Source organism: Salmo trutta, chromosome 6, assembly GCF_901001165.1.
Source record: "Salmo trutta chromosome 6, fSalTru1.1, whole genome shotgun sequence".
NCBI classification, from domain to species: Eukaryota; Metazoa; Chordata; class Actinopteri; order Salmoniformes; family Salmonidae; genus Salmo; species Salmo trutta.
Window position 1 is genome coordinate 27,487,941 of NC_042962.1, and position 25,815 is coordinate 27,513,755.

General features: G+C 43.8%; 2 protein-coding genes across 3 annotated transcripts in view; both read right to left on the bottom strand.

The window, feature by feature from the left end:
- Window positions 1-98: 98 nt before the first annotated feature.
- emilin2b (elastin microfibril interfacer 2b) lies at window positions 99-20,980 on the bottom strand. The gene is made up of 9 exons (XM_029756044.1): window positions 20,461-20,980; window positions 19,892-20,017; window positions 18,303-18,490; window positions 15,944-18,079; window positions 4,895-5,113; window positions 3,607-3,657; window positions 3,470-3,523; window positions 1,529-1,645; window positions 99-1,074 (listed from the first exon to the last, which is right to left on the bottom strand). The coding sequence occupies exons 1-9, from the start codon at window positions 20,604-20,606 to the stop codon at window positions 737-739; spliced, it is 3,375 nt and encodes a 1,124-aa protein (XP_029611904.1). The 5' UTR covers window positions 20,607-20,980; the 3' UTR covers window positions 99-736.
- A 2,110-nt stretch (window positions 20,981-23,090) lies between these two features.
- Window positions 23,091-25,815, bottom strand: part of smchd1 (structural maintenance of chromosomes flexible hinge domain containing 1) — a 39,904-nt gene continuing 37,179 nt past the window's right edge. Inside the window, exons 44-47 of one of the 2 annotated variants that reach the window (XM_029756045.1) lie at window positions 25,082-25,152; window positions 24,593-24,767; window positions 23,879-24,037; window positions 23,091-23,665 (exon numbers count right to left, since the gene is read on the bottom strand). In XM_029756045.1, the coding sequence (XP_029611905.1) occupies window positions 23,544-23,665; window positions 23,879-24,037; window positions 24,593-24,767; window positions 25,082-25,152 (527 nt within the window). In that variant the 3' untranslated portion in view covers window positions 23,091-23,543. Of the gene's footprint in view, window positions 23,666-23,878; window positions 24,038-24,592; window positions 24,768-25,081; window positions 25,153-25,815 lie in introns of those variants that run through there. The other variant, XM_029756046.1, reaches the window with a different exon arrangement.

Here is a 25,815-nt window from a genome sequence, read left to right on the forward strand (position 1 = left end):
AAAGTATCCCTTTAACCATTCTATCATACATTTATAGTGATACTATTAATTAACAATAGGCCTATATAATAAAACAATAGTTAATAAACACTCATGGCCACTGTTTAGACAAAGCTTTTATTACTTGTACCAGGGGCAGAATTAAAGTTCTCTGATCCAAAACAGTTAATTTTCAGGCATTGATCCTAAAGAACATTGTGACTCATTGGGAGGTGATGAAATACAAAGATCTTTCAAAACAACTGTGCTCGTTTTGAAGTTCTGCATCCCTTGTCAGGTAGGAAAAGGACCAGTTTATTTGTTTAACAGTAGTTCCGCTTACAATGCTATGTACAATTGATAGTCCTCAAATAAAATTGTCATTTGAAAATACCTAAAATTACACAGGTTTAAAATAAATGGTACAACAAATGTAAACAAATTGAACACACACATCAACACAAGCATACATACATTCAAAGATGTAATAAAAAAAACGTTGCATTTAGATTATAATCACTAAATATGAATACTCCATAAATGGCAGTAGCCTGCCTCGTTCCCTCCATAACGATCTTATGATCAAATATTTCATACACATTTATTTTTGTATGAAAGCTCTGTCATAAGATTGCTTTAAAGTACCATCATGAGTTAATCTATTTGTTTAACTAAAATACCTGTAAGCCATACCCACATCTAAAGTAGAACTGGTGGTTTAAGGTTGGAGCTTTATAAGGCTACTAATTGGTGGGGGTTATCTTTTTGAGGAGGTGGGGTAGAGAAGCACGGCGCTAAACGTCGAGAGGACCTCTGTGTTCTCTGAGATAGCAAGTTTGCCTGCAGTCATGACTAAACCTGCCCTGTCCCCACGCTTCAGAGTGAGAATCAGGCTCAGGGAGGCTGAGCCTCCACAGTCACAGCTAGTGGAGCTAGCCCCACCTCCGCCACCATTAGCAGGAAGGTAACCAGCCGTGTCCAGCCTCTGGATGCTGTGGTTGGACACAGAGAGCACTGCCTCCACCCTGGCACCTCTCTGGGCTGTCAGCACAGCACTCAGCAGGTAATGGCCCTCCATGGGAACAGTGAAGATGCCTGGAAGAGTAGGAAGAAATAAGGGAGGGCGAATATTAAAGAGGGAACATCAGTCAACGACAAGGGGGCACGCATGTGTAACAGTGTAGGTTCCGTCCCTCTCTTCGCCCCAACCCGGGCTCGAACCAGGGACCCTTGCACACATCAACAACTGACACCCACCGAAGCATCGTTACCCATCGCACCACAAAAGCCGCGGCCCTTGCAAAGCAAGGGGGAACCCTACTTCAAGTCTCAGAGCGAGTGACGTCACTGATTGAAATGCTATTAGCGCGCACCACCGCTAACTAACTAGCCATTTCACATCGGTTACACATGTGAGCTGCATGACGGACACAATACAAAAGTTGACATAAATCTTGGACTTATAGTCTTGATTATTTGGGTAGGTTGCGGTTTACATTTAGGTTAGTCTGGTATCTGTGTGTGATTGGGACAGTGTTTTAGTAGTTACCTGTGTGAGGGTCGTAGTGTCCTCCATCGTTCACCAACACCTTGTTGAAGCGGATGATGCCCACCTCACCAGGGAAGGGCAGGAGGTTGAGACCAGCCGAGAAGGACACCCGCTCACCTGACACACAGAGATGCAGGGTTAAAGTTCAACCCTAAGTGTCTTCAAAAAGTATTCATACCCCTTGACTTTTTCAAATGTGTTACAGCCTCAATTTAAAATGTATTACATTGTCACTGCCCTATACAAACAATACCCCATGTCAAAGTGGAATTATGTTTTTCAATTTTCTTTTGCAAATTAAATAAAATGCAAAGCTAAAATGTATTGAGTCAATAAGTATTCAACCCCTTTGTTATGGCAAGCCTAAATAAGTTACATGGACTCACACTGTATGCAATAATAGCGTTTAACATGATTTTTGAATGACTACCTCATCTCTGTACCCCACACATACAATTATCTGTAAGGTCCCTCAGTCCAGCACTGAATTTCAAACACCGATTCAACCACAAAGACCAGGGAGGTTTTCCAATGCCTCGCAATGAATGGCACCAATTTGGTAGATGGGTAAAAAAAAGCAGACATTCAATATCCCTTTGAGCATGGTGAAGTTATTAATTACACTGCGTATCAATACACCCAGTCACTACAAAGATACAGGCGGCTTTCCAAACTCAGTTGCAGGATAGTAAGGAAATTGCTCAGGGATTTCACCATGAGACCAATGATGACTTTAAAACAGTTACAGAGTTCAACGGCTGTGATAGAAGAAAACTGAGGATGGATCAATAACATTGACAGAGTAAAAAGAAGGGAGCCTGTACTGAATACAAATATTCCAAAACATGCATCCTGTTTTCAACAAGGCACTACAACTCAATGCTTGAGGCGTCACTACAGACACCCTGGTTCGAATCCAGGTAGTATCACAACCGGCCGTGATTGGGAGTCCCATAGGGCGGCGCACAATTGGCCCAGCGTCGTCCGGGTTTGGCCGGTGTAGGCCGTCAATGTAAATAAGAATTTGTTCTTAACTGACTTGCCTAGTTAAATAAAGGTTCAATTAAAACATTTTGGGGAAAAAAAGTAATACTGGAAAAAGAAAAGGTTATTTTGTCCTGAATACAAAGTGTTATATTTGGGGCAAATCCAATACAACGAATAACTGAGTACCACTCTCCATATTTTTAAGCATAGTGGTGGCTGCATCATGTTATGCTTGTAATAATTTTTCAGGATAAAAAAGAAACGTAATGGAGCTAAGCACAGGCAAAATCCTTGAGGAAAACCTGGTTCAGTCTGCTTTCCACCAGACAATGGGAGATGAATTCACCTTTCAGCAGGACACTAACCTAAAACACAAGGCCAAATCTACACTGGAGTTGCTTACCAAGAAGACAGTGAATGTTCCTGAGTGGCCGAGTTACAGTTTTGACTTAAATCTGCTTGAAAAGCTTTGGCAAGACCTGAAAATGGTTGTCTAGCAATGACAGATGTTGAAGAAATGTGGAGAGCTCCTGGAGACTTACCCAGTAAGATTCACAGCTGTAATCGCTGCCAAAGGTGATTGATTATAACATGTATTGACTCAGGGGTGTGAATACTGATTTAATCAAGAGATATTTATTTTTCGTGAATTTTGTAAAAATGTTCCTTCCGCTTTGACATTATGGAGTATTTTGTTTAGATCGTTGCCAAAAACATGTCAATTAAATCCATTTGAATCCCACTTTGTAACAACAAAATGTGGAAAAAGTCAAGGGGTTAAATACTTTCTAAAGGAACTGTAAGTCACATTGACACAGCTTGTCCCCAACTTTGGGACACACATTCTCACTCTCATTTAAAAAAAAGTGTTTATTAGGACAGATACAGTAATTCTTGTCCATAACTGACTGGAATACTATGGCTTTAATCTTAAGAGACTGCTAAATATCTTACCTGTTAAAGTTAAATACGGTTTGTGCAATGACGGTCTCAGGGGAATGTGGGCAACTGTTGAAAGAGGTTCATTTTCAGGAGACTCCCAATTTTATATTCATAGTAAATTAAATCAAATGAGTCAAAATATCACTTACCAGAAATAACTGGCATATTAGGCTTTAAAGACCCTTTAGAGGGTGGGGAAGCTGTAAAATAATCAAGATACATTTCATGAGGTTTTGAAAGAAGGTAATTCGTCTTGCAAACATACACTACCATTCAAAAGTTTGGGGTCACTTAGAAATGTCCTTGTTTTTGAAAGAAAATCACATTTTTTGTCCATTAAAATAACATCAAATTGATCAGAAATACAGTGTAGACATTGTTAATGTTGTAAATGACTATTGTAGCTGGAAACGGCTGATTTTCTTAATGGAATACCTACATAGGCGTACAGAGGCCCATTATCAGCAACCATCACTCCTGTGTTCCAATGGCACGCTGTGTTAGCTAATCCAAGTTTTTCATTTTAAAAGGCTAATTGATCATTAGAAAACCCTTTTGCAATTATGTTAGCACGGCTGGAAACTGTTCTGATTTAAAGAAGCAATAAAACTGGCTTTATTTAGACTAGTTCAGTATCTGGAGCATCAGCATTTGCGAGTTTGATTACAGGCTCAAAATGGCCAGAAAAAGACCTTTCTTCTGAAAATCGTCAGTCTATTCTTGTTCTGAGAAATGAAGGCTATTCCATATGAGAAACTGCCAAGAAACTGAAGATCTGGGACAATGCTGTGTACTACTCCCTTTGCAGAACAGCGCAAACTGGCTCTAACCAGAATAGAAAGAGGGTGGGAGGCCCCGATGCACAACTGAGCAAGAGGACAAGTACATTAGTGTCTAGTTTGAGAAACAGACACCTCACAAGTCCTCAACTGGCAGCTTCATTAAATAGTACCTGCAAAACACCAGTCTAAATGTCAACAGTTTCTGGCAATTTTGAGCCTGTAATTGAACCCACAAAAGCTGATGCTCCAGATACTCAACTAGTCTAAAGAAGGCCAGTTTTATTGCTTCTTTAATCAGAACAACAGTTTTCAGCTGTGCTAACATAATTGCAAAAGGATTTTCTAATGATCAATTAGCCTTTTAAAATGATAAACTTGGATCAACTAACACAACGTGCCATTGGAACACGGGAGTGATGGTTTCTGATAATGGGCCTATGTAGATATTCCATAAAAAATCTGTCGTTTCCAGCTACAATAGTCATTTACAACATTAACAATGTATTCTGTATCTACACTGTATTTCTGATCAATTTGATGGACATGGACATTTCTAAGTGACTCCAAACTTTTGAACGGTAGTGTACCGGTGTGCACATGCATTTGTATTCTGTATGTGTTTTTAGCCCCTCTCCCAGCTACCCCTATATCTCACCTGGGGCTCCAGCGAAGCCCTTGATGGGGGTCATGCTGCCGTCGGCCCCCTTGGGCGGTTTGGAAGAGATCATGATTCCGGGGGCTCCTGCCTCCCCAGTCTCTATCATATGTGGCGTTAGGGCCCCATCTGGTATTGGCCCAATGGGCAGGACAGGGCTCTGAGGGACAGGCTTGGTCTCAGTGGGATTACCAGACTCCTCCACACCTCCATGAACGCCTGAAAAGAGGGGGTAATGACAAGCCAGCGGGTAAAGAGAAAGAAAGGATGAAGGATAGGGTGAGGGATAACATCCCGGACCAGTTGTGGAGAGGTCAACGTGTTAACAAACCAGCTGGTGCCGAGACGACTCCTGACACTGACAGACAGTAGGACTCTACCAGTCTCACTTCTCCCTGTGTCAGCATTAAGTTAGGGCCCAAAAACTACAATGAAGAAAAAGTGTCTGGTCAAAAGAGAGGCATCAGAGAATTCCTTTCAGACATTAAGGTCAAGCTTGCATTACTCTTAAACATGCTTTGTGCTTCTCGAGTGAAAGCTTTCACTTCACTTCCTAGTAAACCTCCCAGTAAAGTCAACCTCCCAGTAAAGTCAACCTCCCAGTAAAGTCAACCTCCCAGTAAAGTCAACCTCCCAGTTAAAGCTGGTTTGTGGGAACTCACATTGAGTATGCAGGGGGCCCTAAGCAAGATTTGGTTAGGGGGTGGGGGACCCCACCCACCTTGCGGGCAAAACATTTTCGTGGCCACCCTCTTGTGGCGGCAGTAGGGCAATTTTTTGTTGTTGTTACAGAAATTCCTTCTTGACCATGTGAACTTTCATGTGCCTTAATTACAAACTTGCATTGGATCTGTAAATATGAATATAACATTTTAAGTTATGAGCCTAGTTTAGACAAGGAGAAAGCACTGAGCTACAGTGCCTTCTGAATGTTTTCAACCCCCTTCACTTTTTCCACATTTTGTTTAATTACAAAGTGGGATTAAAATGGATTCCATTGTCATTTTTCTGGCAACGATCTACACAAAATATGACTTTCAAGTCTTGCCATAGATTGTCAAGCCAAAACTGTAACTAGGCCACTCGGGAACATTCAATGTCGTCTTGGTAAGCAACTCCATCCAAAGCCTAATTAATAACTTCACCATGCTCAAAGGGATATTCAGTGTCTGCTTTTTTATTTTTACCCATCTACCAATTGGTGCCCTTCTTTGTGAGGCATTGGAAAACCTCCCTGGCTTGAAAGTCACTACTCAACTGAGGGACCTTAAAGATAATTGTACAGTATGTGTGGGGTAAGGGGTGGGACAGTCATTCAAAAATTATGTTAACCACTATTATTCCATGCAGTTTATGTGATTTGTTCAGCAAATGTTTTACTCCTGAATTTATTTAGGCTTGCCATAACAAAAGGGGTTGAATACTTATTGACTCAAGACATTTCAGCTTTTCATTTTTAATTAATTTGTATTATTACGGGATATTGTATGTAGATTAGTGAAACAAAAATCGCAATTTTAACTATTTTAAATTCAGGCTATAACACAAAATGTGGAAAAAGTCAAGGGGATTGAATACTTTCAACTCATTGAACGACAGGATAATGGATGGGGTTGACCGTGCGTTTACAGGTTAATTCTTAAAGTGATGGGTGGCGCTAAGGCTTAAGAGGGTGTGAACTATGCTGAATGGGTGTAAACAAAAAATATTTAAATTTCACTTAAATTTGACATAAGCCCCCAATAGAGCAATCTGGTCACATATCTGAATGAGGGTTTCCAACTAAATCAATAGGTGCACGCTGGAGGTCAGGGCCCCTGGGCACATGCCTGGTCAGTAATTCATCATGATTACACGTTTCAGATAGCTGGCTAGACTAAATTACCTAGCAAAAAAAAAATGTAAACTGTTTTTTTTTGGTTGTAATGGCTTGTGAGTTTTTTTCTTATTGTCCCATTTCCTGTGTACTTTTTAGCTATAGTACATCTTCTCTTACACATTTTGGGGGAATTCCACTCTCTACCCTGAGTATTTTTAAGGTTTATTAGATGGGAATGATGGGGAGATAAATAGGTGGGAGATGCAGTATACGGTGATTAAACCCTGGTCTCCAGTGGGGAAGCATTATGTTCTGTATGGAAGTGTTACCCACTCAATCACGGCTCTGCTCTCTTTCACCTTGTTACTGTACTTTCTCTTGTCATTTCACATGAACCAACAGTTATTATGTAGAATGGTTCTCAATACGCCTGAGAGATTCTAATTGTCATTAAACAGTGAGCAATTCCCTGTCATCAGTGACCTAAACACCACACCGCAGACACATCCGCTGTGACAGGAGTAAACTGTCCATGCATTCCTGACAGCCAGAGCCGAGATGACTAAAACAAACTACACGTGAGTTTATCAGCAAATCATTAACCCTCTCAACATTGTTCTGGGGTGAAGTTTCCCCTAGGTACAGATCTAGGATCATTTTCCCTTCCCACAATCCTAACCTGAACCGTTAGTGGGGAATATGCAAAATGGACCCAAGATCAGTGTGTCTAGGCAGGGGCAACTTCGCCCTACTCCTCATTATTCTCCTGAGCAGTCAATGAGATAACAGGCAACAGGTCCCAACTCTGTCTTCAGAGGGATTAAGCTGTACAAGAAAGGCATACCTGCATACCAGGCAGCCTATCCCCCACCTCAGGCAACAGAGGTCAGTCGCTATAAAAGCCAGAACAACATGGTCTGGCTATTAAAACATTTATCTAGGATCAGCTTCCCCTCCCCCAATCCCAACCTTAACCATTAGTGGGGGGGGGGGGGTAAATGCTAAACTGACCCCGAATCAGTGTCTAGAGGCAACATCACCCTACTCCCTAATAAACACTACACAGAGAGGGGACTAGAAGCAATCCGTAAAATACCACAGGAAGGAAGACTTAGGCGGAACATGTACATGTGTGTGTAATTTAGTGTGTGTGTGTGTGTGTTTAGTTTAGTTTGATTATGTGTAGCGGTCGGTTGGGCCTTGATGATTCTGACTGAAAGCCAATCTCAGCCTAAATCGCAGGGTAATGATTAAAGGATGGAGCTCTAACGTGTGCATGCGCTATGATTAAAGAGGTGGATGTAAACAATTGCAGCTGGGGGCCCCCTGGCTTTAACTGTGGACCTGGAGGGAGCGTTACGGTGTATCCAAGAAATCCTACACTCATATATACGCCATTTAGCAGACGCTTTTATCCAGAGCGATTTACAGTCATGCATCCCGGGAATCAAACCCACCACCCCTGGTGTTACAAGTGCCATGCTCTACCAACTGAGCTAGAAAGGACCACGGACTTACAGCCAGCCACTCCCTCCACCAGTCTGAGGATATATAAGAATCCCTGTGATATCCCATGTTCCGTACCACTTCAGTTTAGTCTACTTTCCGGGGGAAAATAGATAATTGAATATCTTCAACTGAAGAAAAATATATACAGTATCTCACAAAAGTGAGTACACCCCTCACATTTTTGTAAATGTTTGAGTATATCTTTTCATGTGACAACACTGAAGAAAGGACACTTTGCTACAATGTAAAGTAGTGAGTGTACAGCTTGTATAACAGTGTAAATTTGCTGTCCCCTCAAAATAACACAACACACAGCCATTAATGTCTAAACCGCTGGCAACAAAAGTGAGTACACCCCTAAGTGAAAATATCCAAATTGGGCCCAATTAGCCATTTTCCCTCCCCGGTGTCATGTGACTCATTAGTGTTACAAGGTCTCAGTTGTGAATGGGGAGCAGGTGTGTTAAATTTGGTGTCATCGCTCTCACACTCCCTCATACTGACTGGTCACTGGAAGTTCAACATGGCACCTCATGGCAAAGAACTCTCTGAGGATCTGAAAAAAAGAATTGTTGCTCTACATAAGGATGGCCTGGGCTATAAGAAGATTGCCAAGACCCTGAAACTGAGCTGCAGCACGGTGGCCAAGACCATACAGCGGTTTAACAGGACAGGTTCCACTCAGAACAGGCCTCGCCATGGTCGACCAAAGAAGTTGAGTGCACGTGCTCAGCGTCATATCCAGAGGTTGTCTTTGGGAAATAGACATATGAGTGCTGCCAGCATTGCTGCAGAGGTTGACGGGGTGGGGGGTCAGCCTGTCAGTGCTCAGACCATACGCCGCACACTGCATCAAATTGGTCTGCATGGCTGTCGTCCCAGAAGGAAGCCTCTTCTGAAGATGATGCACAAGAAAGCCCGCAAACAGTTTGCTGAAGACAAGCAGACTAAGGACATGGATTACTGGAACCATGTCCTGTGGTCTGATGAGATCAAGATAAACTTATTTGGTTCAGATGGTGTCAAGCGTGTGTGGCGGCAACCAGGTGAGGAGTACAAAGACAAGTGTCTTGCCTACAGTCAAGCATGGTGGTGGGAGTGTCATGGTCTGGGGCTGCATGAGTGCTGCTGGCACTGGGGAGCTGCAGTTCATTGAGGGAACCATGAATACCAACATGTACTGTGACATACTGAAGCAGCGCATGATCCCCTCCCTTCGGAGACTGGGCCGCAGGGCAGTATTCCAACATGATAACGACCCCAAACACACCTCCAAGACGACCACTGCCTTGCTAAAGAAGCTGAGGGTAAAGGTGATGGACTGGCCAAGCATGTCTCCAGACCTAAACCCTATTGAGCATCTGTGGGGCATCCTCAAACGGAAGGTGGAGGAGTGCAAGGTCTCTAACATCCACCAGCTCCGTGATGTCGTCATGGGAGGAGTGGAAGAGGACTCCAGTGGCAACCTGTGACGCTCTGGTGAACTCCATGCCCAAGAGGGTTAAGGCAGTGCTGGAAAATGATGGTGGCCACACAAAATATTGACACTTTGGGCCCAATTTGGACATTTTCACTTGTTGCCAGCGGTTTAGACATTAATGGCTGTGTGTTGTGTTATTTTGAGGGGACAGCAAATTTACACTGTTATACAAGCTGTACACTCACTACTTTACATTGTAGCAAAGTGTCATTTCTTCAGTGTTGTCACATGAAAAGATATACTCAAATATTTACAAAAATGTGAGGGGTGTACTCACTTTTGTGAGATACTGTGTATATATACACGTATATTTTTTTTTACTCAGTCGGGGTCTCAATTTACTGTTGCGAATTGGAATAGCAGAATACACAAGGAGCAATTTCTCCTATGTCATGTCAGCCACTGATAGTCTGTCAATTCCATGCCAGCTAACATTTTTTAGAATGTCAAGTTAGTTTAGCAGCCAGCTATCTAAACTTGTTATCATGGTCAAATTACCGACCATGGGGCCCCCATTGATTTTGTCAGTCTCACTCAGACATCATATTACAAACGGCAAACATTATCCCTACAACACATGGCAAAATGTGTAGAATTGCACGAAATTAACTCTAAAACTGGATGTGGGTACGCAGACCCGCAAGAAACTGCGGCCCCTCGATGAGTTCAGATTTTTTGTGGCCCCCACCCCCATCAAATGTTTTTTTTTAAAGGGCTAGATGGTGGTTTTAGCAAGAGACTAAAGTGACATGTTTTACTGCAGTGGGAGCTCAGAGATTGACTGTGCTGTGCTGTGCTGTGCATCATCAGGTCCTAGCTTGTCTCTGGACTATCTACATTTGGCCAAAGCACATAGGAACCTGGTCAAAAGTAGTGCACTATAATGGGGAATAGTGTGCCATTTGGAACACTCATGCCGTCCTGTCAGGGTTATCACGCTTGGCCTGTGTGTCTGTAACCCTACAACCTCGGTTATCTGTCAGAGGGTCATTGACCTGAACAATATGGCCACTGAGGCAGAGGAAGAGGCAGAAAAGCATGCTAGCTTCTCTCTGTACTGCGCATAACTGAACTCTTAAGTGTTGTGTTGTCTGCAATGGACTTTCAGCAATGAAGAGTTAACAAGGGTGAGTATATTGCATGTGTGGTTCTCACAGGCAAACATGGGCATGCACACACAAGTACACACACAATGCTAATCTCTGGGGAGTGATTGATAGGCTCAGGGGACATCACATTAGCTGCTTGGTTGTGACTAATGGTTTGGGAAATTGTCCTAATTAAACTACACTTTTGATTAACCGAACTAAACATATATTTTTCCCGAGCACGGGTGGATAGTTTGGCCCTGTAAAATGTGTTTCACTTGCAATAGGGGCGATTTCATGCCAGCATAGCCTGAAAATATTTGTCGTATCTCAGATTGTTTTGGCAATTCTCACATAGAAACTTCATTTGGAGGAAGGATGTTTGACATGCTTTTTAAATTTATATCACAAATGATTTGAGAATACCGTGATGAAAGTGGCCATTTTAGACCCTTTTAGAGCTATACATGCCTCCTGTAAGATCCTATTATCCGTACATGATACAGGCAACATCTTGGTGTTATTATGCTCCTAATAGTGTGCTCCTCCCAGGGAAGATTCTATGTGAGAAATGCTAGAATAATCTGAGATACCAAAATAATGTTCCAGTTACACTGGCATGGAATCGCCCGATAGAGTGAACACAAACATAAATACACCAGACAAATCTGTTAGCAGTTTTAGACTTGTGATCTTCAGACCGGTCTTCAAGCCAAGCTAAATCTGGCGCTTGTCAAGCCGGGAGTGTCAGTCAGTGAGCAGCCAAACACCATTTGAGGAAAATCTGATGTTTCCTTTCAGCAATCAAGATATCTATTATCTAAACCATTGAGGAAAGTTGAGGGTCCCAATTCATGTCCCCCCCCCCCCCATTCAGCTCTTACTCAGTCTCTGAGTTTAGGAGGAAGGGTGTGTATGATGTCATGGCAGTACATGTGGCTCAGGGGATAGCCTTGACTGTGGATGCGTCCCAAATGGCACGCTATTCCTTATGTAGTGCCCTACTTTTGACCAGTGTCCATAGGGCTCCCCATAAGGCTCTGGTCAAAAGTAGTGCACTATATACAGGATAAGGTTCCATTTGAGATGCAGACTGTGTTTATTTAAAGAGAGACTGGGCCAGGCCAGTGTGTTAAACATATTCAACAAAACCAGAGAAAGAGGAGGCAGGGAGATATGGAGAAAGAGAGGGAAAATAAGGGCACTGAGGGGGAAGAGTAAGGATGAAGGAGGGTGTGATGTCATATCTATCCAGTAGCGCCTGGTCTGAACCCGATCCACTCTGCTCTCGAATAACAAACCTTCTTATTGGTTCCTATAAGTGGACAATTGATAAGCCAGTGACAGAGGTCCCTATAAATGGACAGCATTTTCCACTTCCTGATAAGTAGCGATAGTCCGCTGTGCATGCTAAAGACCAGTCCAGGACAAAAGAGGAGCAGTGAGCCAAGTATGAGCCAAAGATATCCCAATGTGATCCATGGTAAAAGCAGCATCCAGTCTGGAACATATGACAAGCAAACTGCCCTCTAAGGGCAAACATCGAAACATTCCAGCTGACAGAATGATTTTAAATAGAAATTATTACTATAATAACAAGTGAAGGGCGGGGTACTGACACTTAATTTCTCGCATGCGAAGCATACACACGGGTTGAAACAGTGACTCCGATCCAAAGTCTCTCCTTGTGGCTTCACAGCCAGGATCAGGCCCCTTCCCCATTGGACTCCCAGACCAGAACATGCAGAGCTGCTCTGTAAACCAGTGAGTCATACAGAGCTGGATTCAGAAGAAGAGGCGCAACCCTCATAAATGTTATGGAGTGTCCTTCCAGCTCCCTTATTCCCAGCTGTGGGACTCATCTGAGTCCGGTTGAGTTCGCCTGGGCCCATGTTTACACTAGTTATCTGCAGTGACCAAGGATATGGGGGTTCTGAACTCACAGATGACCATGGAACAGCAAGGCTAGTCTTAACAAAAATATAGTTATTACAGAGTATAGGTCTTCACGGGTTCCAAAAAGTTGAACCTGGACAGACCCGAGGGCAACGTTTATCGGCCAAGTTGCTCTTCTGGTTAATGAATAGGTATTTATATGTTGTCTAAACCTTCTAGAAGTCAATAAATGCACCTTATTTGCGTACAATAAACATGCAGAGCTGTGGTCACATAGACCCGATGACAATAAAACAAGAACCAAACTGGACCAGAGGGACAAAATAGAATTTTGGGCCCGGGTCGGGTATATCGGGTCCAACTGGACCTGTGAAGACCTCTACTACAGAGATAAGGAGCACGCCTACACACGGTAATAATCCCTTAAAGCCCGAGCATTGCTCAACACAAACCGAGTCTATTTAAAATGACCATGTGTGTTCAATCAGTGCTGCCTCTGAGTCAAAACCCGGAGAGATTGATATCCAGCTTCCCATTGCCCTTAGTTCTCACAAAGAAACTAGCTAGGTTTACATTCAATTTGCGACAGATTTTCATGAAAATATTCTAAAACCTGCACAAAACAATATGTACATTTTCCCACCAGGGGTGTTTCCATCAAACTGGCTAGTTGAGGATAAAAAGCTTTACGTCATGACGTAACGCACATAAAAAGCACTTAGTCATCTAACTTTTTATTTTAAAATACTACTAATAAAGTTCTGTGTGTTTACATCCTATTTTTATCTCTGTCGATGGTTTTGGCACAAAGTCTGTGATAAACAACGAGGGTTCGGCGGGGGGGCACATAGATTTTGTAGTAATGTTCGAATCACTCAAATATCACATTATTACACATTAGATGTGGCAAAATGTATATAATTGCAAGAAAATTAGCTTTAAAACGGCAAAATCTTCTCTGCACCCCATGACAAAATGTGTAAAATTGCAGGAAATACACTGTAAACCTTCAAAATGTTTCTCTCTGCCAACAAGAGGGGTGTGAACAGTTTGTTCCATGAACAGTCCTTGTACCAATAGAAATAGTTGTGGTGGCATGCACGCAGGGGATGTAAAGTTTACCAACAAATTTGCTATTTCCACCAGGCCTGTCGTGACATTTTTTTGTCCGACGTACATAAAAAGGTTGGATGGAAACCTGGTTAGAGACATACACTAACAGGTCCTACATTAAATACACATTACTAGGCACGATTTAAATCAACAACCTTAAGCACCCCAAATGGGCTCCAGCTGCAGCTCTGAGGTTTATCTTACGAGCACCATTTGATTGTAATTCCCAGTTTCTGCTACTGGAACACCTTGATGATATATACTGTGGTGTAACCAGTAGGAAACTAACTTAGCAGGAGAGCGCCGACCCGGGGGAAGTGTAGGTTTAAGAACAAATGAGAGGTATAACCTGGATAACTGGAATAATCACGCACATTTTAAGCAAGCAAAGTGGTCAATCTTATTTAATCTTTAGCCTAATAAACTGTGCATGATTTTCTAAGTTGCAGTGGGAGGACCACACAACAAAGCATAGCGACTGCAAGTTTACTTCGACATGGTGGTTATCGTGACTCCTGTTTGCCACATCTTCAATTTAAGCCTAGAAGACAGTGTGTGCCCTCAGACATGGAGGGAGGGAAAGGTCATTCCGCTACCCCAGAATATCAGACTATTAATGGTTAAAACAGCCAAACAATCAGCCTGTTACAAATTTTGGGAAAACATTTGTTCAAATACAAAGTTATTTTACAGATAACAAATTAACAACAGACTTTCAACATGCTTATAAAGAAGGGCACTCCACACACTGACACAAATGACTGATGATTGGCTGAAAGAAATTGATAGTAAGAAGACTGTGGGAGCTGTTTTGTTAGACTTCAGTGCAGCTTTTGATGTAATTGATCATAACCTATTGCTGAAAAAACGTAAGTGTTTGCATCCTCTGCCTTATTATGGATTGAGAGTTACCTATTTAATAGAACACAGAGGGTTTTCGTTAATAGAAGTCTCTCTCATGCAAATTCGGTTGAGTGTGGTGTACCACAGGGCAGCCAACTAGGGCCATTATTGTTTTCTGTTTTTACAAGTGACCTTCCACTGAATTTGAATAAAGCCTGTGTGTCCATGTATGCTGACTACTCAACAGTATAGCCGTCAGCTGCAACAGTAAAATAACTGACACCCTTAACATAGAGCTCCAGTCAGTTTTAGAATGGGTAACTAAGCAACAGGCTGGTGCGAAATATCAAAAAACAAAAAACATCATTTTTGGGACAAATCACTCACTCAACGCTAAACCTTTTTTAGATCTATTAATGAATGTGGCTATTGAGCGAGTTGAAGAGACTAAACTTCTGGGTGTAACCCTAGATAGCAAGCAGTCATGGTCAAAACATATATACTCAATGGTTGCTAAAATGGGAAGAGGCCTGTCCATGATAGGGCGTTGCTCTGCCTTCTTGACACTTCAGTTGACCAGACAAGTTCTATAGGCCCTAGTTTTGTCGCACCTGGACTACTGCCCAGCCTTGTGGTCATCTGCGGCAAAGATGGACATAGTCAAATTGCAGTTTGTCCAGAACAAAACAGTACGTATCGCACTTAGATGTACTTGGAGGGAAAGTGTCATTAACATCCATGTCAGTCTCTCCTTGCTCAAAGTTGAGGAGAGATTAACTGCATCACTATTGGTCTTTGTGCGAGGTATTGATGTGTTAAAGGTACTGTCTGTTCAAGCAGTTGGCACACAGTTCGGACACTCATCGGTACAACACAAGACATGCAACCAGAGGTCTCTTACCAGTTCCAGGTCCAGAACAGAGGCTAGGAAATGCACAGTATTAAATAAAGCCATGACTACATGGAACTCTGCCATCCCAGGTAACTCAAGCTAGCAATAAAACCAGTTAAAAAATGGATTAAAGAACACCTTACTGCAAAAAGGGGATTGTGAAGAGACATCCATTTTATGCATCTTGTTTTGTAATTTGCACTGTATTATGTATTATACCTAGATATTGTGTGTATGTACTGATATGTAGGCTATGTGTGACGTTTTAAATGTATTTTAGTCCTTGACTAATAATGTCTGTACTTAGTACTTTGTCATGTTTCATGTGGACCCCAGGAAGAGTAGCTGGTGCTTTTGCAGCGGCTAATGGGGATCTTAATAAATACCAAATCTCTGTGTCAAGTCTTACCAGTGTTCTCAGGACTGGTGGTTAGATGATGGAGGTCCTGGGTGATGACTGAGAAGTGGTCCTGGAGGTTCTGATATGTTCCCTTCAGTCCTTCGATGTCCTTGGTGTGGGCAAGCAGGGTGTCGTTGATCTCACTGACAGAGTTCCACAGGCCGGTCATGTGCTTGTTCAGCCCCTCCTTGATCCTGTGCAGGCTGCTGGAGATGGGCTCCAGCCTTGCGCACATGTTGTCCAAGCTGGCAACCCGGCCATCTACAGTTGTAATGTCCAGAGCTACACCCTCGGTCCTGTTCCTGCAGTGGTCTGCCTCGGCCCTCACCTCCTGTCCCAGTTCCTCCAGCCGAGCCCTTAGCTCCTCTCTCTGGGCCAGGTGGAGCTCCAGCAGGTCCCTGGCTTCCTGGGCCGGCCCCACGCTGCTCTGGCAACAGGTGTTCAGTTGCTGGAGCTCCAGGGACTGCCGGCTGAGAGATACACCCAGGGCCGATAGAGAGCCCTCTTGTCCTCCAGTACGCTCGCTGAGAGCTCCCAGCTCTCCCTGCACATCTTTAAGATGAGCACTGAGAGAGACACCCAAGTCTGACAGAGAGCCCTCCTGCACTCCAATACGCCCACTGAGAGCTCCAAGCGCTTCTTCCACACCTGCAAGACTGGCACTGTGGTTCAGATGCTGCCCTTGGAGCTCCAGGGACTGCTGGCTGAGAGAGAGCGACAGGGCCGACAGGAAGCCCTCCTGTCCTCCCATACGTCCTTTCAGAGCCCATAGCTCTTCCTGTGTATCTGTAAGACTGGCGGTATGGTTCAGGAGCTGCCCTTGGACAAACTCCTCCATGTCTCCAAGACTAGCTGAGTGGCCTTTCATGCTAGACTGCATGGTGTCTAGGCTGGTTCTGTAGACCTGGAGGTTATCTTGAATGCTCTCTATGGCCAGTTGGTCAGACTTGCACTCTGCAGAGCACAGCTGGTCAAGGGCATTGAATCTGTCCTCCAGAGCCTGAATGCTGGTCTTGTGAGAGGTCACCTCACCCTGCAGTGCCTCCAGCCCAGCCTGAGGCCTAGATAGGGGGCTGCTTATCTCCACCAGTAGACTGGTGACCTGGTCCTCCATGGAGCTCATCCTGTCCTCAATGGCCTTCTTCAGGTTTGTACCCCCCTCTGCCCACTCTCTCCTCAACTTCTCCTCTAGGAAGAGGCTGTGCACTTCCACGCTCCTCTCTGACATGTTTAGACGGGCCTCCAGCTCTTCCACATGGGGCAGGAGTGGGTCAGGCTCGGGCTTCTTCTCTAGGCTGGACTGGAGTCTCAGCTGGGCCTCGGAGACCCGGAACAGCTCCTTCTGCAGCTCCTGCAGACCTGGTGGGGTTCCGTCTCCCCTAAGCAGACCAGGCAGCTCATTCTTGAGGTCCTGGATCTCCTTGCGGAGGTCCATCTCCTTGGACTCGAGGAGCTCGGTCAAGCTGAGGTAGCTGTTCTCCTGGAACTCAGACTGCTCCTGCACTGACAGAATCTTATAGTCACACGAGTTCTTCAAGTCCGACATCTTGATCTCCATGCCCTCCATCATCTCGTCCCTTAGGGCGTGGAACTTTGCATCCACGTAGGCGCGCAGGGCCGCGTCATTGGCCGGGGGAGCCAGACGGGGTGTGGCCAGAGGGGCCTGTGTGGCCTCCATTAGCAGACGCAGCTGTCCGTCATGGTGGTTGACCCTGGCTTGGAGGTCATCCAGGGTGTTGCTCTTGATGTCGAGGGTGTCTGTGATGTTGTTGATCTTGTTTGTGAACTCGTCCATGTCCACCGTTTTGTACTCCTTTTCCAGAGAGAGGTCCTGCAGAAGTATGCTCTGCTGCTCGCCACGCACGCTTTCCGGCTGCCGCAGGTTGTTGAGCAGCGTGACCAGCATCTTGCTGGCGTCCTCCTGCAGATCTACCCTCAGGTTGGCAGACAGGCTGGTCATGGCTGCCTGCATGTCCAGGACCTGCTGTGACAGACGCTGCACCTCCTCCTCCATCTGCTGTGTCGTTTGACTTCCTCCCTGGCTCGCCACCTGGCCACTCGCCCCCCCCTGACCTGTCTGACCTCCTGACTGCCCCTCTGCCACCCAGGGGTGGCCACTCTGATCCCACGCCTGCTGCCCCGGACCTACAGAGGGAAAATCCAGTGGTTAGAATAAGTCCTATTTTCTACTATGGAACCTAAATGTATTATTGTGGGTTAAATCTATGCTTTACATTACTACAGTAGTAGAGTAGTAAAAAGCATTCCTAAACTAATCATATGACCAGACTAGCATACTAGTCATGTATGGGTTGTGGGTCAGGTATGTGTCTCTAAAAGGTGAGGTAGGTTTAAGCAGCTCTCTTACCTTGTGTCTCTGCGATGTGTCCAGGGGCAGGAGGCGGGTTGGACCGAGGCCCCAGGACTGTCTGACGGGACGGGACACCTTTCAGGCCTTTGCAGTCATGACCCTGGTACCCTGGACAGCACCTCCACTCCAGCTCTGTCACCAGCTTATAGCCGACCTTATACATGGGGCGGAATTGGGTCCGATACCTGGAAAAAGGAAAAGGTAATATGGCAAAGAAAGAGATGACCTAAATGTGCATTCACATTTTCTACAATGGGGAGATTGTTTTGACTTTAAACTTGTCTGTCAGTCCTCACAAATGATGAATGATAATGATATTCATATTTAAAAACATATTTAATTAATCAATCTAACCATATGACCATTGGGAACACAGCTCAAAAGGAAAAACTCACAACAAGACAATCTAGCAATTATGTTCACAACATAAAACCCCCTCAATGTTATTCTCCACTGAGCTTCTGCTTTCAAAGTTTCAATGGACATTTCCTAAATGTGAGTAATGTGAACAATGCTTTGCCAAGTTACAACTACGCTTGAGCAGTGACCCCTTTCAGGAGAGCAGTACAGGCCTTGGAATCCCAGCAATAAAGATCTGTTTATGACAACAGCCTCCAGATGGGCTAGCTAGCCAGTCACACTCCTAATGCATCATGCACTCCTTTTAACGCTGCTTAATATTTTCCACCATTTACACCCTGTCAAATGTGGAGCCACGCTTCGTCACTGGCCCCAGGACATGTTTCCCAACACGATGCTCAATAATAACACACGAAAGCAGCCAACCCAGGGAGAAATGTGTCAGATGCCTCTGACTGATGTTGCACAGGGGGGGGCTGTGTGCGTAACTGTGACATACATGTGTGCCAATACAAAGCAGATGATTATTTACAGTTTAGCTAAATAAATAGCCTTTTTATCATTGCTGCACAATCTTTAATTCCCCTCATCTTCCATAAGGCTCAATGGGATCACGGACATGTTCCTTGTCCCAGACAGTGACAAATAGACCATAACGGATCAGTCAATCAAATTCACTGGTTCGTCATAAACATCTAAATCACTCGCAGATGATCTGTCATAAATATGGAATAATCTGAGGATCTGAAAGGGTGAATGCAGATTACAGAAGAAGATTACAGAAGAAGGGTAACTACACCTACTCAGTGCTTGTGACTGACCTAATAGTGGGTGTGTGCAAATATCACAGAGACATACCCTCTGCTGCTGTAGTGCAGTGATAAAATAGCTGATGGAGATCATGAATACAGTAGCCTACATTAAAAGCTGACCAGTTATTTTCTTTGCTGATATTATAAAGCACTTTACACAAGTTTATTCGGAATGTCAATAAACAATGCACTCATGTAATGGTGTTTTAAATACTAGGCTGAGGACGGGACCATGGTTATGGATCCTCAACACTATTGGTTGATACGTGGAAAGATTCTCAACATTCAAAGTAATCAATAGTGTTCAAAGTCAACTTTCTTTAGGGATGTTGAGTCACTGCTGTAACACCGCTCTCAAGACCAATAAAAATAGCAGCACTCCACCCTCTCGAGCGAGCCTCTTGGGCCACTTACATCACTTGTTGCGCGCAGTTGGGTTGATGCATCTGGCAAGGCGCAGACTCCGGCTGCACAAAGCTCTCCGTGCCACCTACGACCGCATAGCTCACGTTCTTGTGCACGACGTATGCACACCAGTTTCTGAAAAATTGAATTATTGAGTCACACAGAATGACGAAAACGATTCAGCCTATGAAAGAGGAACGGTGAAGTCCTTGAAGTAAAATCATCTAATCATTATATAGGCCTACCATAAATGTGTTGATTTCATTATTCTATTAAATTGCAGTGACATTTTTATTGAACTTTTTTGTTGTTGCCATTGGCCTATTTTAAAAACAAATAACATGTGTAAGGCCATAAGTATGTGCTTTTTTTGTTCTAATTTCACTGAAAAATAAATCAATATATATTTCAGCATAGGCGCCTACAGTAAGAATAAAAAGTCATAAAACATGTAAATACTCTAGACAATTTAGACTATTGGAGTCTCCAATAATATAACCATACATTATCAGTCAAAACTATAGACACAAGTCTCTGATTAAACATACAGTACAAACAACTATGAAAACTTGACTCACTTATTCCTCTGTCGTTGTTCTGAGCCAGAGTATGCGCTTCCCTGGAACATGTTATACCGTGACGGTGTTCCATAGATCAATGGAAAGGTGAGCAATAAGGGAAATAAGGCACTTCTTACGACGAATCCGGTGGGAAGGTACTTCATTTTAATACAGCGGGAAAAAGTAGACAAATATTAAACATGTAAGCATTGAGGTTAGACGTTTTGGTCCCTCTCCTAGCAGCAACTCGAAAGGCTGATAATGCAAACTTTCTTCCAGGGTATAGCAGCCTGTGACGTGACGTTTGGGGTACAGCGAACCCCCTCCACCAGCGCTCCTCACTCCCAGAGAGTAAAATGCGCTCCAAGTAGAACTGCGATTAAATCCCCTTTCGTAGTTTCCTCACTCATCTGCTTTAGTTTGTTCGGGGATCATGTTCTCTGCTTTCTTGAACAACACTTGAATGTGGTTGACTGCATGCATGCAACTCTAGGGACAAAGTCCCCAATGGAACGCTTTCATATCCAGCCCACTGGATAATGCAACACAGTGCTTTACACCAGGTTTTTCCCAAACTCGGTTCTGGACCCCCCGCCTTGCAAACATGTGAGTGTCAGACTAGCTATACGTTGTATAAGTCATACATCTTGTAGCAAACATGTTTTATTGATAGGCGGGTGTCATATGACCATCACCTTCAGATCGGTGTGGAGACTGACTAAAGTACTACTCATACAAAACTTTGAACAAAACCTAGACACTTTTTAGAATATATGCCAAATGATTGAGTGTGCATTGGAATGAAATCCTTGTGTTATACATTTGATTGAGTGTCATTGGTGTCATTTTAGAGGTAAATTTAACCGAATAAAAAACATGAGTTGGCGCACACCCAGAAAAATATATTTTATGTGGAGGTGCTAACAGCGAAAAAAACTAAACAAAATAAATAGTCGCACACTCCATATAAAGTCTTATAAATTGATATATTCTTTCTCCAGCTTTGCATACACCCAATATGTTCCCACTGTTGATACTTATTTTGCATTATGGTTGAACCAAAAGATTACATGTAACAAAACAAAATGAAATAATAAACAATTAAATGTGTGAAACAGAATTAAACAAATTATGTTGATGCTAAGAGCCTAATAAACTCCACAAAAAAATAAACATCCTCTCACTGTCAACTGCGTTTATTTTCAGCAAACTTAACATGTTTAAATATTTGTATGAACATAAGATTCAACAACAGACAAACTGAACAAGTTCCACAGACATGTGACTAACAGAAATGGAATAATGTGTCCCTGAACAAACGGGAGGTCAAAATCAAAAGTAACAGTCAGTATCTGGTGTGGCCACCAGCTGCGTTAAGTACTGCAGTGTATCGCCTCCTCATGGACTGCACCAGATTTGCCAGTTCTTGCTGTGAGATGTTACCCCACTCTTCCACCAAGGCACCTGCAAGTTCCCAGACATTTCTGGGGGGAAATGACCCTAGCCCTCACCCTCCAGTCCAACAGGTCCCAGACCTGCTCAATGGGATTGAGATTGGGGAAGGGTACCACATGAGGGAGGAGGATGTCTTCCCTGTAACGCACAGCGTTGAGATTGCCATCAATGACAAGCTCAGTCCGATGATGCTGTGACACACCGTCCCAAGCCTTCCATCTAGAGTACAGGCCTCGGTGTAACGCTCATTCCTTCAACGATAAAACTCAAATCCAACCCGATGAGACTTACCCGCGACCTGTCGGTGAAGACTTTTTGCCAGTCCTCTCTGGTCCAGCGACGGTGGGTTTGTGCCCATAGGCGACGTTGTTGCCAGTGATGTCTGGTGAAGACTTGCCTACCAACAGGCCTACAAGCCCTCATTCCAGCCTCTCTCAGCCTATTGTGGACAGTCTGAGCACTGATGGAGGGATTGTGCGTTCCTGGTGTAACTCTGGCAGTTGTGGTGGCCATCCTGCACCTGTCCCGCAGGTGTGATGTTCGGATGTACCGATCCTGTGCAGGTGTTGTTACACGTGGTCTGCCACTGCGAGGACGATCAGCTGTCCGTCCTGTCTCCCTGTAACGCTGTCATAGACGTCTCGCAGTACGGACATTACAATTTATTGCCCTGGCCACAGCTGCAGTCCTCATACCTCCTTGCAGGTTCACGCAGATGAGCAGGGACCCTGGGCATCTTTCTTGGTGTTTTTCAGAGTCAGTAGAAAGGCCTCTTTAGTGTCCTAAGTTTTCATAATTGTGACCCTAATTGCCTACCATCTGTAAGCTGTTAGTGTCGACCATTCCACAGGTGCATGTTCATTAATTGTTTATGGTTCATTGAACAAGCATCGGAAACAGTGTTTAAACCCTTTACAATGAAGATCTGTGAAGTTATTTTGATTTTTACGAATTATCTTTGAAAGACAGGGTCCTGAAAAAGGGCCACATTTTTTAATGCCATAAACTATTGTTTAACAGTTTCACTCAATTCTAATTAACTTAATTACAACACACCCCTCACTATTAACATTGGTTGCACTAATTACACCGTCTACATAACCTGGTTCATGCATTCATGACATTACCCTAAAGAAGGCACAGTGATGCCGAAACGCTGGGTGATTTACCCAATAAATTACTGGGAGTTCATATATGGTGTGCAACTCTTTATTTTTATAGTTTGAGGTCACTTTAGCATCAGTCAGCCAAATACGGATTCACTCAAAACATATATCTTGTAGAATTTTCAAACACACCAAATTCATTAGTGAAAACACATTTATAAAATATTTTTTTATAAAAAATTAAATAAATCTTTGTACATTGTCCAAAACCTTCCTTCCCTCTCAAAACACAGTTCATTGTGAACTGGACAAAAAGAAGTAAAGTAAATCTAAATACTGGTCATTTCATATTGCTGCCATCTACGTTTAAATGTGTTAACAAAAAAAAAAAACACCAACCTGCTGAACAAATTAATGAAAATGCATTAAGAGACCAACTCTTCAGACTCAGACATAATGTAGATGGCATGGTACAACACTCTGCTGTACATGTGAAATGGAATTGATAACGGACATTTATGTTGCTCAAAAAAAGGGAAATCAATAGTCTTGTTTTAATAACTTCCGCCTCGTCCTCTTGGTTACCATACCGGACGATTCTCCGGCCTTGTCAAGACTCCGTTTCACCCCAATGGAGGAAGGCGTCCGAACTGGAGTACTGGCTGTACAAAAACACAACCGACAACATACCTTTCACATTTGCAAAGTAAATCAAATAGCAAAGTAAATCACACAGATTAAAACAAAGCGACAGGAAAATAATATAGGGGTCACCTAACAATGCTCTTTAGGGCCTTGAGTGTGAGAAATGTGCTTTAATATTTGAAAAAAGTTCATTACAGTGTCGAAATGTACCCCTCATCATATACACGTACCAAGCTTTGTCTCGATGTCTTTGAGCTGCTTCTCCTGCTCATCCATCTCCTCTTCTTTCTGCACCATCTCAGGTGACTTCAGGTATTGCATGTGGCCGTCAAAGTCCTCCTTCACCTGTCCGCTCTTTTCCATGGCCAACCGGTACTGCTGGAGCAGGTCTGCAAACAGGGGCAAAGGCATATATATTTTTTTATAGCCCTTTTTCATGGTAACCAATTGGTAGTTACAGTCTTGGCTGCAACTCCCGTACAGACTCGGGAGAGGAGAAGGTCGAGAGCCGTGCATCCTCCAAAACACAACCAAGCCGCACTGCTTCTTGACACAATGCCCGCTTAACCCGGAAGCCAGCCACACCAATGTGTCGGAGGAAACACTGTACACCTGGCGACCGTGTCAGCGTGCACTGCGGCCAGCCACAGGAGTCGCCCGCCACAGGAGTCGCTAGTGCGCAATGGGACAAGGACATCCCTGCCGGCCAAACCTTCTAACCCGGATGACGCTGGGCCAAATTGTGCGCCGCCCCATGGGTCTCCCGGTCGCGGCCCGCTGCGACAGAGCCTGGACTTGTACCCAGAATCTCTAGTGGCACAGCAAGCACTGTGATTCAGTGCCTTGTGCCACTCGGGAGGCCTTTGTACATACATACATATGAATGATACTATGCTACGAAATGCACGCACACACACAAACAGAAGTAAAATCCAGTCACTGACCAATCTGGCCCATAAAAGTGTGGTAGTCCTTGGGGAGGGGTGCGCCGAACACCTGGCCACGCAGTCTCTCTATTGGAGGGGCTTTGTTCTGCAAGCCCCCAAACTTGCCGTTGCTGCGGATCCTGTCGCCCTGCCGGGTCAGAAGGGTGGGGCATGGCACCTTGCTCTGGACCACCTGGCCAAAACAAAAAACAACAAGACCCAATTCTCAAAACAGGAAAATACATCGAAAACATACTCATATTTTGATATTCAGTTGCAAAATGTTTTGCAACCGTTTGCCGCGGTCTCCGTCAAAACGAATAAACCCCTGAATTTGTGCAATAAAAACGAGTTTTCGTTAAACAGTTTCTGACCGGAAACATTTTGCTACAGTGTGCACTAATGAATACACCCCAGATCTCCCAGGCAAAGGCTTTAAACTAGACCACTACTTGGTCAGGGTGTTACAGATGGCTTGGTTAAGGCAGTATGCCTGGCCTGACTCACCCCCTTCCTGTAGTGGTTAGCAGAGTCCAGGTCATCCGTCAAAATGGTGTCTCCAAGGAGGTTTCCGAACACTGCAGGGAAACAAGAGATGATTATTTAAAGGCTAGTTACATATGTATTCACCAAACTACTACCAGAGTATTACACGAAACTGATCACTAAAGCTCCTACTTTTACTGTTCGTGAAACATGTTCCATTATTTGGCTAAAGACAAATGGGTGTATGATATTATACAACTGCTTCTATAGAGGGTAAATAAACTCAGGTTCTTAAAAAGGTTTTATTTGGAGGCGAAAACCCCCCCACCTGTTTAGGCAAGGTGCTGGCTAGCGGAATAGAACACTTAAAAAAAAGTTCTGTCGAAACGTTGGTTATTATGATTCAATTATTGCATCTGATCTCCTAGAGTGTGCGGCTCTCCTTTCCTTCTTTAAAGGTTTGAACCATTTCAGTTGATGTCACGCCCCGACAAAAACCTCTTATAAGCGGAAGCCCGAGAGAAGCATAACATGTAAAGAAAGAACAGTTTTACGTTCTAAGAGCCCTCATTATGAAATCAGTCCCAAATCTGGAAATACAGAAATCTAAGAGGAAAAATAACAAAAGTTTAAACATGCATGATGACAATCCTTTAAATTACACAAACAGCATCATGATGTATAATCATTTTTATAGTGAAAGGCTGTGGGCCAATTTCAGCTCCAGTAGCAGAGCCCCCCCAGGGAGGGATGCT

Bases quoted from the DNA above. Each gene is read 5' to 3' on its own strand.
- emilin2b (XM_029756044.1), bottom strand. From the start codon at position 20,606: ATGAAGTACCTTCCCACCGGATTCGTCGTAAGAAGTGCCTTATTTCCC. The intron at 20,018-20,460 runs GTGAGTCAAGTT...TCAATTTTTCAG, and splicing joins GAACAACGACAGAGGAATAA to AAACTGGTGTGCATACGTCG. The intron at 3,658-4,894 runs GTGAGATATAGG...ATTATTTTACAG, and splicing joins GGGCTTCGCTGGAGCCCCAG to CTTCCCCACCCTCTAAAGGG.